The sequence below is a fragment of the Gallus gallus genome, chromosome 3 (assembly GCF_016699485.2).
Source record: "Gallus gallus isolate bGalGal1 chromosome 3, bGalGal1.mat.broiler.GRCg7b, whole genome shotgun sequence".
In the NCBI taxonomy this organism is placed as follows: Eukaryota; Metazoa; Chordata; class Aves; order Galliformes; family Phasianidae; genus Gallus; species Gallus gallus.
The window spans coordinates 67,310,397-67,329,553 of NC_052534.1; the positions used below are offsets into that span (position 1 = coordinate 67,310,397).

The 19,157-nt window shown below is 44.7% G+C and overlaps 1 protein-coding gene and 1 long non-coding RNA gene across 2 annotated transcripts in view; both read left to right on the forward strand.

Annotated features, from left to right (window-relative positions):
- The window catches only part of SEC63 (SEC63 homolog, protein translocation regulator), a 55,466-nt gene extending 50,617 nt beyond the window's left edge, over nucleotides 1–4,849 (forward strand). The window contains exons 19-21 of the mRNA XM_419802.8: nucleotides 1,855–1,953; nucleotides 2,812–2,916; nucleotides 3,393–4,849. Of these exons, the coding sequence (XP_419802.3) occupies nucleotides 1,855–1,953; nucleotides 2,812–2,916; nucleotides 3,393–3,536 (348 nt within the window). The 3' untranslated portion in view covers nucleotides 3,537–4,849. The remainder of the gene's footprint in view (nucleotides 1–1,854; nucleotides 1,954–2,811; nucleotides 2,917–3,392) is intronic.
- A 7,015-nt stretch (nucleotides 4,850–11,864) lies between these two features.
- LOC121110212 lies at nucleotides 11,865–16,908 on the forward strand. The gene is made up of 4 exons (XR_005858278.2): nucleotides 11,865–12,690; nucleotides 13,554–13,645; nucleotides 13,853–13,906; nucleotides 14,954–16,908. It is a non-coding gene; the product is annotated as an uncharacterized LOC121110212 (long non-coding RNA).
- Nucleotides 16,909–19,157: the final 2,249 nt, after the last annotated feature.

The window sequence follows — 19,157 nt, forward strand, 5'->3', positions numbered from 1 at the left end:
CAAGTTTTAACTTTTCTCCAGTTCTCCCCACCTGCCCCACTGTGGGTGAATGAGCGAGCAGCTGTGTGGTGCTGAGTTGCTGCTGGGTTAAACCACAGCAGTCCTTGTTCATCAGTAATACTTACACTGTTTAGCTTTCTATTCTCAGAACCCTCTTGGCTAGGAAGTAAACATCTCTGCGTCTCCACTACAACTGTTAAGGAAATGGACAATGTATTTATTGCTGAAACTCACAGTTAAAATATTTATGACTTGTAATCATATGGGACAGTTATAAGTAAAATCTCTGAGAATAGTTGAAACAAGAGCTGCTTATAACTAATTCTGGTCCCACGTAGTGGCCAAATAGTTTTGAGTCCTGTCCCACAGAATTTTGGACTATTGAAGGGGGAAAAAAAAGAAAATCATCTAATTCTACGTTAGCAGCATTTGGTTTCCACCTGTGGAATTTGGGCAAGGCTCAGCAGTGTTGTTAAAGCCCTCTACATCCTTTCAATCAGTCCTTCCAATATTGTTAGATTAAAAAAAAAAGAGCAGCATTCTTGCAGCACTGAAACATCCACACTGTGGTTGGTGGTGTAAACACACAAAAATTGGTCTTCTGGTTTGGAGCTCAACTTACATAGCTATTGTAAGACATCCTCTTTAGGGCTTCACTCTGTTACAAACCTGACCAGTTACCAGACTGCCAAGAGTGTGTAGAAATTGTCTCATAGCACAGCAATGTAACATTTGGATCATCCAAAAGGCATCAGGTGTTTCGTCCCCATTTTCTCCTTAAGGGTAAGTTTATACTGTAGTGACTATTGCCTAGCTACTTCCTTCCTCCTGCTCCTTTTCCTCATTGTTTTATTTTCATCTGCCCATCTCTTTGCTATTTACTGTTCTGTTTTTTCTTTTTTAAGAGAAGACTTAGGGGGACTTCAGTACCACTTGCATTGTGGTACTAAACTAACCTTCCAATAGAAAACTTTTATTAAATCAACACAGGTTTTTGTTGCTATGTATTAGAGGGTTAGCCAAAAAGGAGTAGTGGTTAAAGGAGTGATGGTAAGGAGCTGTGCAGTCATTTCCCATTTGAGAATGGTTGCTGCTGAACTGCACCACAGTTAAAAATCAGACTCAGTTGAGGGATAAACTATTATTTTTGCATGGTAACTTGCTGTCTTTTATGAGGGGTGGCACACATTTAATTTTAATTTGCTTAGGAATTCTGCTTTAGTACCTTTAGTACCTTTGAAACCTGTAGTTCTTTTAAAAGCTGAGTATGATAAACAACAGTTTGGTGTCCTTTACAAGTACCAATATTGCATACAGTTCCTTGAAGTGAAACATTGCCATGTCCAAATCCCAACTTTCAGCAGATTCCTGTCTTTTGGAGGGGAGAAACAAATCAAGGCAATACATGCTTTCCTGAAAGCTTGAAATACATGCTTTGCTGTGTGTGCTTTTCATCCAGGCTGGGTTTCTGTCAGAAGACCCAAGGTAGTATTATATGGAATGGTTGGTGTTGCTCCAGTGTGAAATTTGCTCAGTAATCCTTTGTGGGCACAGTTCTTCAGAATGGTTCTGTGACTGACACGGCATCTTAGGCTGGCTATATGGAATGAAGCCTTCGGAGACAAACAGCTACTTGTGATAACCTGGTTGCTTTTAGTATGCAGCATATACTATTAATTTGTTTAATACGTAGCCAAAAGTTCTTAACCCCTCCATTCAGCCCCACCCAACACACGTACACCTTTGTATCTGTATTGTAAGACCCAGTGAGTCATAACTACCAGTTGTAAAGTACAGAAGCACCTTTTTGCGACTCGTCTTTTTTAATGTTTTATTTGCTCTCCTTTCTGAAAGGAAAAACAAGAGTGGTGGTGGCTTTATATTGCCGATCGGAAGGAGCAGATGCTAATATGTATGCCATATCATGTTTGTACACTAAAAGATAAAGAAGAGGTAAGTACTGGAAGAATTTACTCTTTGAATATTACAAAACCACACTGAAGCGTCTCATGGTACGCAAATACATTTAATTGATTCAAATGTTAATTGTTTCATACTTGTCATACTTCATAGTAGGAAACGAATTTTACTGTTCTGATAGCAGCAGACAAGAGCCTTTTGACTGAAAATTGATAGTGGAAAAAATGAAAGTATAATTTAAGAGGCCTTTTAACTTTGTTTCCAGATCATATTTTTTTTAATTGATATCAAAAGCTGATGAAAACCCTTATTCATACAAAATGATCACTTCTAGAGAAAGTTATTCAGATGTGTGAGAAATACTAACTCCTTCTGTAGAACAGAAGCCGTGACAAATTAATTAGCCTCAGCTCATATGAGCCGTTCTGAGACCGTAACTTTTTGCTGTGCTTTTGTTTTTTTCATGGAGATTTGGTGTATTTTGTACTTTCAAAATAGATCTCATGTTCCAATTCAAATAACAGAAGAGTTAAGCTAATACTTCCAGCAGACTCAATTTTTAAACCTGTTTGGTATTTGAAGACGTAGGAAGTGTACAACAGGGTGATGTTGTGTACTGAAAAATGTAGAGCTACTTTGGTCTAAATCAGGGGGAAAAATGACTCATTATTTGTCTTTAATGGGAGTTACTGCTTTTGGGTACTCCGTCTCTTTTCTGCAAATGTTTTATTGTGTAGAGATCCTCAGATATATGTCACTCATAAGAAACTTTAGAAAAAATATATATATTATTCTGTAGTAGTACTTATTGTTCATTAGAGTACTCAGTTCTTTGTTTTAATGCGTCACTTTGAAGTAGTAAGGACTCATGGAGTGATTTCTGTTTTGCAGGTAGAGCTGAAATTCCCAGCACCGGGCAAGCCTGGAAACTATCAGTACACAGTTTATTTAAGATCAGATTCGTATATGGGTTTGGACCAGATTAAACCATTGAAGGTGATGTTTAATTGTATTTTTTGTTGGCTATTTAAAAAAAAAAAGCAAACAAACAAACAGAAAGCCCCATTATCTTTAAGAATTTAATATGTTCTAATTGTAATACGGCTTATTTAATCTGCCTGATCCCAGTAGTGGAAACATTATGTTGGATGAAACAGAACTAGAGTTTGCGATGCTTCCCAGTGTGTGCATTTTAACACTATTTTTTTCATGTTGCAGAATACATGGTAATATAATTTGCTCTGGCCTTGTATCTTGAGCTCTGCCATGCAATTTCTCTCTGCTTACATACATCCAGTTAATGGAAAAATTCAGCATGCGTTTTTACCAGAAACAGAATTCTTTTAACTGTCACTTTTGTGCAGCATGTCCTTGTTACTTCTGCTTTTATTCTATCAAAGTCGTTTGTATTTTCCATAACTCTTTTTTTCCCTCCTTTCTTTTTTTCTTTCTTTCTCTTAATCCAATTACAGCTGGAAGTTCATGAAGCAAAACCAGTGCCAGAAAATCATCCTCAGTGGGATACAGCAATAGAAGGTGATGAGGACCAGGAAGACAGCGAGGGCTTTGAAGACAGTTTTGAGGAAGAAGAGGAAGAGGAGGAAGATGATGATTAAAACAATACCGTTAATTAACTACGATATCTGCACACACTGCAAACTCTTGGTCTGACTGTGGAACTGTACAATAAACAAGAAACACAGTACAGAAGCTTTGAGAAGGCTGAGTTTAATTTTTCTTTACCAATTAAGAGTGCATTATGTAACTTCTCAGTGGAGGTGAAACAAATCTGTTGCCATTGATACAACCTTGGAATATGCTTACGGCTCATTATAGCCTTCAAGTGCAGGATGGTGCATTTGTTTCAATTGAAAATAAAAGCTTTTTTATTATAAATATCTGGAAGTGTGGGCTATGTATCATCTGCTGAGTTTAGGGTCCAATTTAAATAAAAGGTACTGCTAGCTAGGAGAAAACTTAAAATCAAATTTTTCTGCATTAGAAATTTATTTTAGAAGACATTTTGGTATAGTTGACATTTCACATCTCTGTTGACTGAAACAGCATCTGCTCAACTTTCAAACTTGGTTTTGTGGTATTCTCTCAATATTTTGCTGTGATACTGCTCACATCATTCATAGCTTGAAAAATCTGTTTTACTTAACTTGATTAGTATAAATTAACATCATACCTATTGCCACATTCCACATATACCAGAGGGCTGCTTTTTTAGGACTGTTGTCTTTTTATGCCCAAGATAATCATGGAAATCAAACTTTTTTGACTCTGGCTTAAAACATTTTTAAGCCTTTATTTCACCAGGTCAGCAGAAACTCTGAATCTTTTGATAAACAAAATGCCTGAAAGCACCTTTACGACCGTGTGCTACGTAAGTTGGTGGCTTCTATTTAATGCCTTTGTAAAAGGTAAATGCTGGAAAGCCAAAAGTACAACATGCAAAGAGTGCGTGTTGTGTATCAGTTTTGAATTCTCATCAACAAACTGGAAAAAAATGATGCCTGTTTTCAATTGTAGTAATGTGCATCTCTTAAAGTTTGGAGGTATTTTTTTTTTTCAGTCTCCTTCAGGTCTGTAAATAAGGCAGTGATTCTACCCAACCCATTTAGAAAGAAGATTAGATATTAAGTTCAGGGAAGAGAGAATCAGGGCTGTTGGTTTATTGTATGACTTGTCGAAAGCGACAGACAGATTCTTCCTCTTCTCGACTATGACAGTGTGATGGTGTGAGACGTGGGGCAGGTTGTCATGCAGAGGAAACTCCATCCTATGAAAATCACCGAAGGCCAGGTCAGCTGTGCACTAATTTGTGACCTTGTTTATTAAAAAGGGATGTCACTTTAAATGCAAATTTACATTGATATATTCTTTGTAATTGCAATAGTTGCAAATAAAATTTGAAAATGTTCTACATGAGGTTATGGTATCTTTCAAAGTACTTCTGAAGTGCATATCATACAGAAAAAAAAACTTGTAAAGCTTAAACAGTGTCAGGCGTTGAAACTCAGGTATGAAGTCTAGGTTTACTCTAAGTGACTTGTACTCCTGTCATCTTTTAACTCCATGTTTCATTAGCAAAATACAGTAACGGATTAGCGGTAAAAAGCACTGGTTGCATTCCGAAGTGTTTCAAGCCAGAAATTGCTCTGGTGAGTGAAATGCACGAAGAATGGGTGCTGGACACTATCATCAAGCAGGCAAAATGAATGCCAAACTTGCATTGTTCTACCAGAGCAATTCACAGTACACGTGCTGTTGTGAAGAGCTGGAAAGAGTTAGGAGAAAATAATAAGAGCATGGGAAGAGGGGGGGAGCATTCTGACTACTGGTTTCTGAATTTTACTATGAGATGTGGAGTTATATTTGCAAGATGCAAATGCTTTGAGGTGTCTGATCTGAACAGTGAAGTATTTTCTTCTTAGAGATTAAAGATAACAGCTAGGTTACACTGAAACTAGGCTAACCATGGATAATTCCTGAACTAACAAGGTCTAATTCATTTTTTCAATGTTGCTCATCCCTATAGTCAAGGTAACGTTATGGAAGGTGCAAGAGAAGGAACTGTAAGGGTGTTGGAAATCTAGTTCAGAATGTAAAGAAGGCAGGCTGGTACTTTCTCTCCTAAAAACATTGGCAATATAGTTGTGAGCCAGTTTACAAATCTGCTGAGATGGGTGCAAAATTGGTGATGAGGAGGTGTTGAAGAGCTTCGTGCAAATACAGGTACCAACTGAGTGTCGCAGTATTGCATTATTAGTTGATCTGCTGTGTGGTCTGACCATTAATAATGACTTCTGAATAGCAGTTCAAATTGTGACTGCGAAGTTACTGGTATAGGTAAAACAGGAAGAAATGGTGTTTTGCATTCACTGTGGTTTATGTCTTGTGTTTTGAGAGGATTTGGGAACAAATTCAGCCAGTTTATACGCTTAGCTCTTCTGAATCTCTGGACGAGTAACCGGAGGGGAAGAGAGCAGTACAAATAAAATCTGCTGTGCTGCTGCATCCTGTGCAGTAGTTTCCTAAGCATAACTTTAAAGCATCTACTATCGCTTCAGTGTAAGCAGACTCTCTCCCTTCTGTTGGAGATCAGAGCGGGTCCTGCCACTCAAGCACAGGAGCCGCTGATGCCTTGTAGAAGCCAATTCCATGGACATCTGCTTGGACTGGAAGAGGCAGGTGAGTGGTGCAGCACCTCTGGCCTTGCTGCTTGTGGCTCAGCTTAAATATTGGTGTGGAAAGCGGTGACTTGCAGCTGGCATATGTTAAGTACAGGGAAGTAGATTTAGGGTAGATCAACGCTGGTTGGTGAAATGTGGGCTACGTTTGAAGTAGATATGCATGAGTAAAAGGAACAGATTATAAAAGTGATTTTTGTTTGCATAAAATGACGTGAGCCTCCTGCCCCCCAAATGTTGTCAGTGGTCAATTATCACTAAAGGAAACGTCACAGCACCTCTTTCTGGTCTGCTGCACTACGACTATAAAGCTACAGTCATGCGAAATCATGATAAACCCTTTCAAAACGTATTGTGAGGGAAGAAACTCTGATTTGTACAGGAAAAAAAAATGATACTTGTATTTAGAATTACTTAATTTCAGTAATTCCAGCTTTTCCTCCAGCAGGGGGAAGCAGGGGTATGAATTTCTTCAGGAACCACTGGAACTGTTCCATTGGATGCCTTGCTGGCTTTTATCCGTGGGTTTGGTTTTGTTTCCCTCCCTCCCCTCTTTTTCTGGAGGCGAAAGGCACAGATGAAGGTTTATTTAATCTATTTATTTTGTTTTTAACTGTTGCTTGTTTAAAACTACTGCTTTCCTCTATTTTTTTTAATGTCTATTTGTCTGCGTCATTTAAAAACTACTGAGGAAAATCCATTCTAAGATAGGAATAACAATAAAATTATTTAAAGATGGAGCCCATGGGATGGGAAAGGCAGTTTCCTTTAAGTAGCAGGAATTACTGTGTTAATGAGCCCATCTTGAGGCTTAAGCATTACCTTGGAAAAGAATTTGCCTCGGTGGACATCTTGCAGGTATGTCCAGTTCAGCTGCACTGTGAGATCCGCTGAGTTGAAATCTGTTGGGCAGTTCTCCTTTGAGTGCCCATACCTGGAAGAGCAGACGTAGGGGTACCAGAAGTGCTGGGCTGGTGACTGCCTGTGTCCTCAGCACAGCATTGTCACCTGGGATCTACACCTTGTGCAGAGACCTGATAGATCAGTGTACCCAGCAGCTAGTGTCTTCGAAAGCTGCGCAGGGCTGGGATGCTCTCTTTTCTTATCATTCATCAAAGACTTTGCAAGGCACAGGGTTTCTTTATTAGAATTTGAATGTATGCTTGAATTCCTTTTATTCTGTAGTCTGAGCATCTTCTTCATTGTCTGTGCCTTAGTGGGGCCTTAGGAAGTCAGGGAACAAACACCAGAAAGGTGTATGGGATAACTTTGGGTGATTTCAGCTAGGAATTGAACTCCAGATGTGACATCAAAATTGCTCCCATTGGATTTCTAGCCATTATTTAGATGGAAGAAATAATTTTCTGCAGATATCATTTATCTTTGTCACTCAGTTAACTAGTGGAACAGTTACCAGCAATGAAAATTATAATAAATCTAATTAACATAATAGATTGTAAGGCTAATTATAATCTTTTTAAGCCAAGTTACTTACACTCTACTTAGAATTTAATTTCAAATGTGTGCTGAATCAAGAAGCACTTTCAGCTTCTGTGTACAACCAGCCCTTCCACGTGTACGCTCTGATAATTAAACAGGGAAGTTACATCGCCGATGTCAAATTTAATGGCACAAAGGAGACCTCATGGGCCTCCTTGAGTAATTGTTTTAAAATCACCCGCTATGTCTTCTAAATAAGGTGTGAGTGCTTTCCTTTTTATGCAAGCAACATTACCAGCCTAATGGGACAAGGCTGGAGGAGCTTGTATGTTCTGGAGAGAAACCCAAGGAAAAAACCTGGGTAAGGTATGGCTGCAGGATCACGTCCCTAGGCCGAGTTAGAATTACGTCCTATTTCCTGAAAATAGGAACCCTAGAGCAGTGTTTCCTGGGAATTTTGTTGGCTATGATCACAGCTGGGGACTGATAAACCTTTTTCTGTCTAGCACTGGTGTTAAACACCAGGTGAACTTGAATTCACAGTGTAACAGTTGAGGTCACGGGCACCAGGACACCCTGACTGGTGCTCAGCTGAAGGCAGAGCACTGATGGTAAGGGCTGTCTAGGGACAGTTGAAGTGTAAGATCTGGATCTTTGAGATGCATTTTTACTATGAAAGAATAAGAGTTTGTCTTTTCTTCCCAAATAATGGTTTTGGTATTATGTTAATGGACGTATTTGTTTTCAGACTTCCTGGGCCAAGCTCAACAGCAGTTCTAGAAGGCTGACTATTCCTTTAAATTCAGCAGGAATGGGTTACACCCAATGGGGAGTTGATTAATGATTAATGGGACCCTGGACAACCTGATCTAATGGGTGGCGACCCTGCCCGTGGTCTTTAGGATCCCTCCAAACCCCAGCCATTCTGTGATCTGTGCTGAGATGCCATCCTCCTGACAGTAAGAGGTGTGGAAGGCCAGCAGCATGTTGTTTATTGGCTGTTTTATTTTTTCTTTCACAGCATGCAATCATTTCTCCGTGCCTTGATCACAGCTATGGAATTTGTGCTGTCTAATGTATGCATGTGCAGTAAATTAAGCTCAAATTGAATGACCGATTTCTTTACAGCTGAAGCTCCATTAATTACCATGCGTAAATCACATTAGATGAGATTAGATTGTAATGGCTGTAAAATAGGCACTGTCCATGACAGAGTGGCGAGATTGAGGCCCAGGTGACAATCACTTGGGTCCTTCTGAAAGGAACAGTTGAAACGCGGGAGTGCTGCCTTTGCCTCATGCAGGGTTTCGATCAGTTTGAAACGCCCAGCTGTGCAGGGCCCTCCAAACAAATTCAGGCACACGACAACTGTCTGTTCTCCTGGTCCTGTACACGAAGTATGGGCTGCAGAGGTCTGGGGCCTCCCTGTCCTTCTGCAGCAGGACCTCAGGAGATGCCTTCAGCAGTGTCTGTGAGATGGCACCAGGGCAGCAGCGGGTCAGGTGAGCTTCCTGCACTGCCCAGAGAGACCTGCCCAGTGCAGCAAGCCCTCTGCTCGCCGCTAAAAGCCAATTAAAGCCAAAAATAGAGCTGTGTTGTTCCAAACCCAGTATCTCTTAAAAGGGAAGTGTGCCCCCCTTGGTCAAATGTGAGCCTGGGAGACCTGCAGGAATGACAGCAATTAATCATCGCCTTGCTTTGAGTCTCCATGTAAGTGCTGAGTGTTAAATATTACAACAGCACCGACGTGGAGTTTGACACCAGCCTTTGTGCTGCGGGTCTCTGTAGATGTGAGGTTGTAGGCTAGGCAATGATAAAATAATTCAGCTTGTTAGATGCAGGCAGAGCTTGTTGGTATGCACATCGTGCCAGCCTGAAAAGGATGGAAGTGTCAAAACAGCGGAGGAGGGGGAATATAAGGAAAACCCTAAAATCAAACCTTTTATTTCAGAAACATCATCACTGAAATTAGATTAGTTTTATTACAACCACAGTGTGATTTCTGAAATTCAACTTTGAGCAATTAATTGACTGGCTCAGATAACTTCTGTGAAACACGCTTTGATTTTGCTTTTTTTTTTTTTTTTTTTTTCCAATTCTTTTTCTGTTAGCAGCTATTCCACAGCTAGAAAGAAAATTCACCCCATCTCTGGCACTGAGCAGAGGCCACTTGCAAAGCTTGAACCTTCTCTGCTAGGTCACATAATTGCTTCCCTGTGACGGGAACTGACAGCTCTCCGCAGAGCTGCGCATGGGAGAAGGACAGCAGAGCCTGTCTGGCAGGTCCCAGTTTCACGCAGCTTTGAGATGCTTGGGTCTAAACTATACTTCCTTCTCTTCTGTACTTCCCAAAGCACAGAAGCTGGGATTGGAGCTCCCCCTGTCCCCGGAAGCACCAGCAGATGCTGTGTGGGGAGTTCCTCAGCTGAGTTTGTGTGCAAACACCACGCACGCAACTCCCGGCTGACGGTGGCTGTCCAACTCCCCGGCTAATTAAAATCTATAAACTAAGCTGCCATATGTAATTTAAAAAATAGCTAGACTATAGTATAACTACGCATGCATATAGACTGAAAATAGCACTTGCCAAGAGAAGAAAAAGAAGAGATAATTACAGTGAATTTGGATAGCGACTGATTTTAATTTTTTTCCATTGAATTAAGGAAAACGAGTATGCAAACATATATGAAGGCATGTATTTTTACAGCTTTTACAGCTAAGGCGAAAAATCCATCTTGCTGGCCTCAGATGTACTGGTAAGAGGCTGTTCGTGAGGCTGCCATCGCTGGCAGGCCACAAGTTCTTCACAAGATGGCGGCCTCGGCCCTCTGTCTGCGGCCTGCTGCGGGGAAGGGTTGCTTTCTTCACCCTGCTGCAGCCATGAGTGGTGCCCTGTCAGCATGCTCTGGGGATCAAATCTCTTCCTAGCAATGGTTCCTTGTCCTGTACCTTGCTCAGGTGCAACACCCATCGTTATTATCCCCATCCTACTGGGTGCTGCAGCGTTATGTCCTCGGGAAAAACTAGAGGATTTTGTTTTTTAATCACTGCACAGACCCAATTACTGCCCAGCTGTGCTATTCCAGGTGAGTTACTTGTGAAAGGTGCTTGAAAGACAAGATGTTGAGATCGTTGTTTCTATCGTCTTTTCCTTGAGCCAGTCACTGAATTTATCGCTCCTCATGGCATTTGTTAACATAGACCCCATTCACTTGTCAAGAACACAGCACTCCTCACCTCACAGTCCCACCCTATACAACAGCCAAAAGTTAGAGCTGAGGTGCTGCTTACTCAAATCCTGGAAATTTGCCAGATTAAGGGAAATCCCCACATAAAAAAGGCTGCCTAGGAAAGGTGCCCTTTTGGGATAAGTACTCTTTTAGGAAAGGTTTTTAAGACGCTTTGTTTTCCATGGTGGTAGAAGGTTTAGTGAGCATGGTGGTGATGGGCTGATGGCTGGACTAGACAATCTTAGTGGTCTTCTCCAGCCTTAATGGTTCTAAGGCTGGCTGGATTTTCCCTGGAGAAGCAGCAGTGTGCGGTCGATGGGGTGCTCCAGGTTTGTGATGGGAGCTATTGTAAAGAAAGGACTGTGTTTTCTTCTTGAACCTTATTTCCCTTCATTCAGTGCTCCCCAGATGAGTTGTCTCTGTCTGTGCATTACTGCAGCTCTCACAATAGGAAGCTAATGTTTGGGTGTATCACCTCACAAACAACAATTCTGGTGCATAAGCGGTGAAGAGTTTCTAATTCAGCCTTTCAGTGCCTTATCCTTGTCAGGCACGGCTAAAGTAATTAGCAATGGAAAGTCATGCAAAAAATAATCCTGACACTTCCTTGATCTTCACACAGAGAGCAATGCAGCAATTGCCATCACCTTGTTGTTTCTGGAGCAAGATGCTCTGACTAGCATCTTCTGGGCTTAGTGCTGAGCAAAGACCCTGTGCTGTGCTGTGTAATGTGCATCCATTCTGGTGGGCACAGATTTGGAAACCTCGGCATGTGGGTAGAATCAGCAAGGCAGCAGATAGATGCATGACTTCCTTGTGCTGCTCCTAGAGGCGCATCAGGGTTTGAGCATCACTGCTAGCGCTAGGCCGGCAGACGTGGTCCATGGGAAGTCCATGCTGCATAAACACATGGAAAGTGACCATGTGAGTCAGGCCCCTTAGCCTAGAGGTGTGAAGGGGACTCTGTTCCTTAGCTGCAGCAAGCTGTGTTGGTACTCCAGTTCTGGCCATGGTTATTGCACCTTATTTCAGTCGCCTGCTTGAGGTGTGGGGAATTTTGTCCAAGCACTCTGCTTTTTGGGCAGTCAGTCCTGGGGTTTGCCTAAAACAAGCTCAGAAGGGGAGGAAGACATGACTTCTGCAGCTCTGAAGGGTGATTGCTTTTATCACTGAGGACGCCACGTTACTTTATTGCCTTTCTGAGCTCTTTAACGCAGCAATAAGCAAGCTGTTGAAATATTTTTAAATCCGTAAGTGTAATAAAGAATCAAGCAAGCTACAAAACTCCCCCTCTGGTGGCAGCTCCCGCACCCCAGGCCCTGCCCTGTTGCTCTTGTGCCCGTGTGCCTGGAGGGATGTGTGTGCACGGGCTGGTTGGGGACGCTTACTTTCCTTTCCCTCTTAACCTGAATGATTTTGTAGAAATCTGCAAGCAATTGAATGTAACTGTTTAAACAATCAAATCATATAAATTACGGGGTGATTCTTGAAGTGAAATGGCATTCTGTGGGAGTATATCAGTGTCGGTGGTGCTTTCGCTGCCTGGGATGGAGGTTTGGTGTGATCCTGCAGACCCGGCACCCAGCAGCTCCTGTCTGCCCTGGCGCGGGCTGATAAGCACTGCCCTTGTCCCTCGCTGGGCGCCCCGAAAGCTTCATCCATCTCTGGGCTCTGCCCGACAACAAACAGAGCGTGGAAGGGAATGCAGGACACAGCAAAGAAGGGAGACGGAGTTTGTGTTTTTGATGTTGTGTTGTTGTGTTTGTGACACGCGCCCGCTTCTGGGTGTGACGAGCGGTGGTGCAGCCACATTGAGTCTGCTGAGGAAACGGGAAGCCATGGGGATGGCGAAGTCGCACTCGGTGTTTTAAACAGCCTAAGAGAGCAGACAGGCTGTTGGAAAGGTCTTGTCTTGATTCCTTGTTTTTAATCACTCTTTTCCTCATTTATCCTGTGAGGGAACGTACAGCTGAGATCTGTATAGGCTTCCAGCTTCGTTCCGCTCTATTCTTGTAGTGGAATCTGTGAGTGCTGCCCCATTGGCCCTGATTTAAAAACAGAGCAAACAAAAAAAAAAAGAAAGAAGAGGGAGAAAAAGGGCTTGCAGGGCTTTGCTAGGATGAAGGCTGAGCTGTGCCTTTTTACCCAGCGCCTTTGCAAGCACTGTGGGTTTCCGACACCAGCAGAGGAGCGTAGAAAACAGTTGTTCTCATTCTCTGCTGATAATATGTTTTTTCACACCTACAGCATCTATCTGCTGAATTTATAGAAATGCAAGCAAAAAAAAAAAAAAAAGAAAAAAAAAGGCAGCCTTGTTTCCCCAAGGTCTACAGAACTTCTATTTGTGATTTTTTTTTTCCCCACTTTAGGGGCACAAAGCTTTTCCCTGGCTATGGGCAGAGCACCAGCTGTCCTGCAGGTTTGTGCCCTTGCTAATGGCTGATGCTGGTGGGCAGGTGGAGGGGCTGCGTGTCTGGCTCCTTTCTTCCTCAGCTTCACCCCCATCCATGCTGACAGGGCACCGGCAGCCCCCCTAAACCAACGCCTCCGCTGTGAAACCAGGAGACCTCTCCCAGCCGCAGCTCTTCCTGACTTCAGCGCCAAAGGCTGCCCAGGGAGGTGGCGGAGTCACCGTCCCTGGAGGCAAAACATGGAGACGTGGCACTGAGGGACAGTGCCAGGCGGTGGGCATGGTGGGGGTGGGTTAGGGTTGGACTAGGTGATCTTGGTGGTCTTTTTCAACCTTAACGATTCTATGATTCTAAAGCCAGCAAAGCCAGGCTGGTGCAGAACCGGAAAGCAGGGACCGCAGCCACGAGACATCCGATGAAACCTTCACAGGAATGGGAATGAAGGGAGGTGAGAGGCACATTGTGCAATGAACGCCGCATTAACGATGTACACGAGCGTGTGCAGTGGGCAGTGGGGAGCCGTGCGACGCTCGCAAACAACTGCGACGAGCCCCTTGGCTGGTGTAATTTGATCAAGAGCGGGCAATGGAGCGTGACAGGGTTGTTATGACCATTATTCATTATAAGTATTACGGGCTTGCTTTTTCTGTTTTAGGTGAGAGCTGCTAGTGATGTGCTGAATAAGGAGGGACTCGGCTCCTTCTCGCAGGTGAGCAGCTGGGCGGGCAGTGACGGGCTGTACCCACGCACTCACAGCACCGCTGGCACAAAGGTCCCGAGTGCTGCTCCCCGGCTCCCGTTGAAACAACTGGAAAAATGACGCTCCAAAATAACGGAGCGAGTGGTCCTCCCCATTGTAAGCGCAATATTGGGCCACACTGCTGCATGATCGGGACAAAGAGACGATGATACAGGCTGGTTTCTATGGCAACAGAGGAGGGGTAGCTAAAACAGAAATGTTGCAAACACGGGCGCTGCTCACCGCACCGCCGCGCAGGGTACCGCTGCCTGCTGAAAGTCCGGATGCCTCCACCTTTCGGCTCGCGGAGTTCTGACATGCACAGACATGGCAATTTGTTCTCCGTTTAGCTGCGAAGAGAGAGGGAACACCACACACGGCCCCCCGTTTTCTGTGTGTAAAATGTGTGCGTTCTTTAAAAGGCAGTGGTTGGCTGGTTTTCCGGACATGATGTGGTTGAAGCTGTCATCGTAATGGAAATTCATTGCTGTAGCTATGGTAAATCGAGTTTTCTGCCTGTGCTGAATGCATTAGTCTAATGAGATGTTTGCAGCTGGAGAGCGGAGCTGCTGGAGGCTCGCGCGGTGCTAGGAGGCAGGAGAAGATGGCTTGTGCTGAGCTCTGTGTGCATGTGCCGAAAGTCCTGTGCCCCGCGGCTCCGGATGCCCGGGCACTTTAAAGGCACTGCCCAGGCTTCTAACAGAGGCGATAGGTAAGGGGAAAGCATGCTTTTTCTTCTTCTTCTTCTTTTTTTTTTCTTTCCTCTGCTGATTCTTACTGTTGAGCCTGGTTTGAGCAGTTCCCGTTCTGCTTGCATGCGCGTTAACTTCGCAGCTCCTCGCTGGAGCCTGTGGGAGGTGTCAGGTGCCGACGTCCTGGCGCCCGTCCCATCTTCAGACCAGATGCTGAGACTCATTGTCCCCTGTTCCTGAAACTAAAGGATGCTGTTGGTGTGCCAGCTTGTCCCCAGATCCCAAGGAGCGCACCTCAGCAGTGCTGTTTGTGCTCACCTTCCAGGTGCGTCCAGGACGAAGTAGGGAAGGACCCTGCGCCCGGAGGAGATGCACACACGACCCGTCAGTCCTGTCAGCTGCCATCCGGCCCACAGCCCGTGCCTCGTCTGCCACTGGTGAAGGCCAGCGCAGGTCCGTGAGTAACCTGGCACCCGGCACCGCAGTGGGCTTATGGCAGTGGTCTGTCAGATGGGAGCTGCCTCTGGCCGGGTGCATACAGGGCTTGTTTGGGGACGGGCAGGGCACCCAGGGGGAAAGTTAAAATTCTCTGCATCAGGGGGAAGACTTGTGTTTAGTGCTGATTTTCTTTCAAGAAGCTTCTGGAGACGTTTTGCTCAAGGATAGACCAAGGGCTTTTAGAATGAGGCGCAGTGAGGGGTTAAATAGTCAGAAACTGTGGGAATGGTGTCATTTGTGGGTGTGGGGATGCAGACTAAACAGTGTCTTTGTGCCACAGCAGTGCTTGCAGCCCCCGACCCTGCGCGCTGCCAGCCGCATCCAGCTGCATGCAGCCAGGGTTGGGGTGGGTCAGCACGGTCCCTGTGTGATGCATGGGGACGGGCTGGGAGATGGGAACATGTGCGTCATGGGGCCTGGTGCTGGTCGAGGGCTCCAGCCCTGCAGGCTGCAGTGACTACTCACTTTAATTAAGCTGTCACAGCGATTTTCCCAACAAGGCAGAACCCCTCTGCTCCATCTTAAAAGTTACTTGGCTGGTGCACGTGCTGCTCAGGTCAGAGAGGTGTCAGGGGAATGAACTCGCTGGCATGGGATTGTGGAAGTGTGGCAAGACAAAGCGCTATCAACCATAGCTAAAGTTGATGTACTGCATCAGGTCAGAAACTCTGCAGCGTTGATAAATGCTTCGTTGATGTCGCACAGTAACTGATATTGCAATCGTTTCATGTAACTATGCTTAGCTTGAGTACTTTCATACTGTTTGTGGAAAAGAGTGGGTAGAAAGAGGCAGCTTTCCTCCAGGGGCAAAGACTGCCATGCCCTGAGGCTCCTCACCTGCTGGTAGGGTGCCCGTGGTACCTGAAGAGAAGAAATTGCAGCAGGACTTTTCCTCAGTCCTTTCCTTAAGTGTTGTGTTACCACAAAATGTGAATTTCGAAACATGATTTTAACAGTGAAACACTACAGAGCGCCCCACCACAGCACACAGTTGACACCCCAAGCTTCAGCAGGCTGAGGTGTGACCTTACACTGGTCTCTCTGAAACATCTTCCTTCTCCCAGATTTAATGGAGAAGCCCTGACAGCAGGGGGCTTTAGACCACTTCATAAAGTACGTCTTAGGGTGCAATGGTGTTCTTTGAAGAGAAAAACATGAGGGTGAGGGGAAATATCCCAGTTCCCTGCAATCCTGCCCTACTTCTCTTCCTACAGCTTTAAAATGGTGCAAAGGAGGAGTCAGCTGAATTTACAAAGAGCGCTCCCAGCTGAGCTCTCCCTCTGACCATTAGGGTGGCACAGCACTTAAGAGGTGGTGGTCACCGCAGGTCTGCCAGCAGAGTGAATGAGCAGTTACTGGTTTACTCCTGCAGAGAAAGACACTCCAGGCTCCACTGAAAGAGAGCAATGACTGACATGCATTGGCTGTGTTGTAGCAAGTTGCACCACGAGGAGCTGGTTTTCGGTGCACAAGAAGAAAATTTTCTCTTTATTGCACTGTGTTGTAAGAATGCTTATTGGAAATGTGTGTCTGTGTGTCAGGGGGTTATAAGCTGCTCTGTGAAACAGAACCACGACGACTGGGTGCACTGAAGGCAGTGTCTATTGATTCGTGAAACCGAAAATAACCTACAGTCTAGGAAGCATCTTTTCACCAAGTTTTCTTATTGATGGGAATGAAGGGAAAAAAAGGCAATGTGCAGGGAAGCTAGGGTTAAATTCCACCTAATTAAAGATGCAAACTTCTGATATTCCAGTTTTATAATAAAACCTTACAAAGATGATGAAGCTGTAAGTCGTTCATTAAGATTGACTGCTCCCTTTAGGAACTAGTGTAAATTTGGCCAGAATAAAGAATTGCCCAGAGACAGTCTGGATGTGTAATTATGCTACGCTGAAGGATGAATAATTCCTCTTGAACTGAGCAGTTTGCTGCTGCCCTGCAGTTTATCCTGACCCCATCTTCAGAGGTGATTCCCATCCTACGGGAAAAATGCTGCTATAAATGCCAGCCCTTTGCTCTCTGCCTGTTCAGTTTGCTCTGTTCGTTTGGGGCACAGGATGTCAAGGACAAGGTTTGCTTTCCATCCCTCCTTCATCCTCATCCCCACCTCACCCTCACGTGTCCCACGTTTTCCACTGTCACAGCTCTCCAGGGCAAGGAGATAGTCCCTGGTTTCCTGCTCCCCTCTCCTAACATGTGTATGGGATGGATAGGCAATTCTGTAAATGGAAATGTCCTGGCAAAGCAGATCCCCAGAGGAAAACACCTCCCTCCCTGAGACCCCTCCGAAGAAGCAGGCTGGCTGGAGGTAGCTGGCTGTGGATACCACATTGATGTGTGTTGGCCTGCCCCAGCTAGCTAGAGAGAAAAACCATGCCCCGTGACGCAGAAGTCCTTCATGACATGAAAGCCCTTACCAGCACTGGCTCAAATTCTAGACCAAGACCTCATCTTGACCCAGAAGATTTATTGAGACTTGTGATCACTGCTATCCCTAGAGCCTCCAGCTAGCGTTGAGGCAGTCTATAAACCCACCGCTGGAGGGAATGTGCCATTCAAACGCTTCAAGTAAACCCTGGCAATCTAGAAATCAATCCAGATTTCTCTATCTGAAAAGCAAACTGTGCTAGACCATGATCTGCAGGTGACCTAACCCCCTGACATCAACCACAAGCCCCAGTGGCTGCTCTGACCTGCACCTCACACCATGCTACCAGTGTTCTCACAGCTGTGCCCTCAAGCTTGTACAGACACACCAGCCTGGAGCTGATGCCAAGGATGGTGAAGGACTTCAAGTTTGCAGGGATTTCTAGAGAAAAGACCCATCGCTTTCAATAGGAATGCAACCCAGCAGGGAACAGCGAGCCTCAGGGGGCAGCTGCTGTGCAGATACACAGCAGAGACACAGAGTGAAAATAAACTGGGGAGAGGATGCTGCAAGAAACTGTTCGTGACCATTATTTATGCATATGCGGGGACTCAGTACCCTTCCCCCTGTTACCTTAAAAAACATGTTTATAGTGTTTATCTCCTGATTTCATCTGGCAGCATCCATCTATTTCTGTATAAACGATGAATGAGAGATTTGCCTAGTAACTGTCTCTTATGGCTCAGTAAATACTTGAATTTATTTGCATATCAAGTCAGCCGTGCTTATACTGCGCTCACTAAATGCAGCACCATGAAATACCACGCAGGGGAGGCTAGCTGGCCATTAACATGTTTAGGATTTATGTGAACGACTCCCTTCAACATTAATGGAAGTTATCTACACAAATCGCCTTCCTATGAGGGAATAGGCCATAACATATCTAAATACTTATTATTCACTCTGGTTTAGTCATTCAAAGGGATACCCAGCAAAGCAATATAAAGCACCACTCTGGTGCTGGTGCTCAGTTCTCCCTACTTTGTGGGCAGGGAGGGGTACTCCAGCAGGCTGCAGGGGAACCTCACCCCATCTCACAGCCCTCCTCACCTGCTGACACACAGCTGGTGCAGCAAGCCTGCCTTGGGGTGAGAGTCATGTAGTTACCCATCTGTCACCGCATCCTCAGTGGCTATGCCAAGCAGATAGTTGCTTTATTTGTTTGCAAAATCTGGGCACCAGAGCCTCTGTGTTTATGGCTTCCTACCAACACGAAGGTGAAACCCAGTGGTTTTGACTGCATTTCACAATGAGTGTTGGAGGTACAACAGTACTGAAAGCAAAGGTCCACAACCCCCAGTGAGGTGAAGTCATACCATGTCTCAAAGTCATGTTTTTTTTTTTACATGAATTTGACCTTTCTGCATTTCCTGCTACTGAGGGTGAGCAACTTCTGCTCTCTATCAGCCAGTGGGGCAGAGGAGGTCCAGCCAAGAGTAGCCATCCACATGCATGGGTCACCCTCTCTTCCTGAGGGACCCTCAGCACACTTGTTCCCGTGCTCCATGCAGCAACTGGAAAGTGAGCTCTGAGAACAAACCTTGAGATTCAGAGACATTGTCATTAACAAAAGATGAACTCATGCAATCACAGGTGTTTC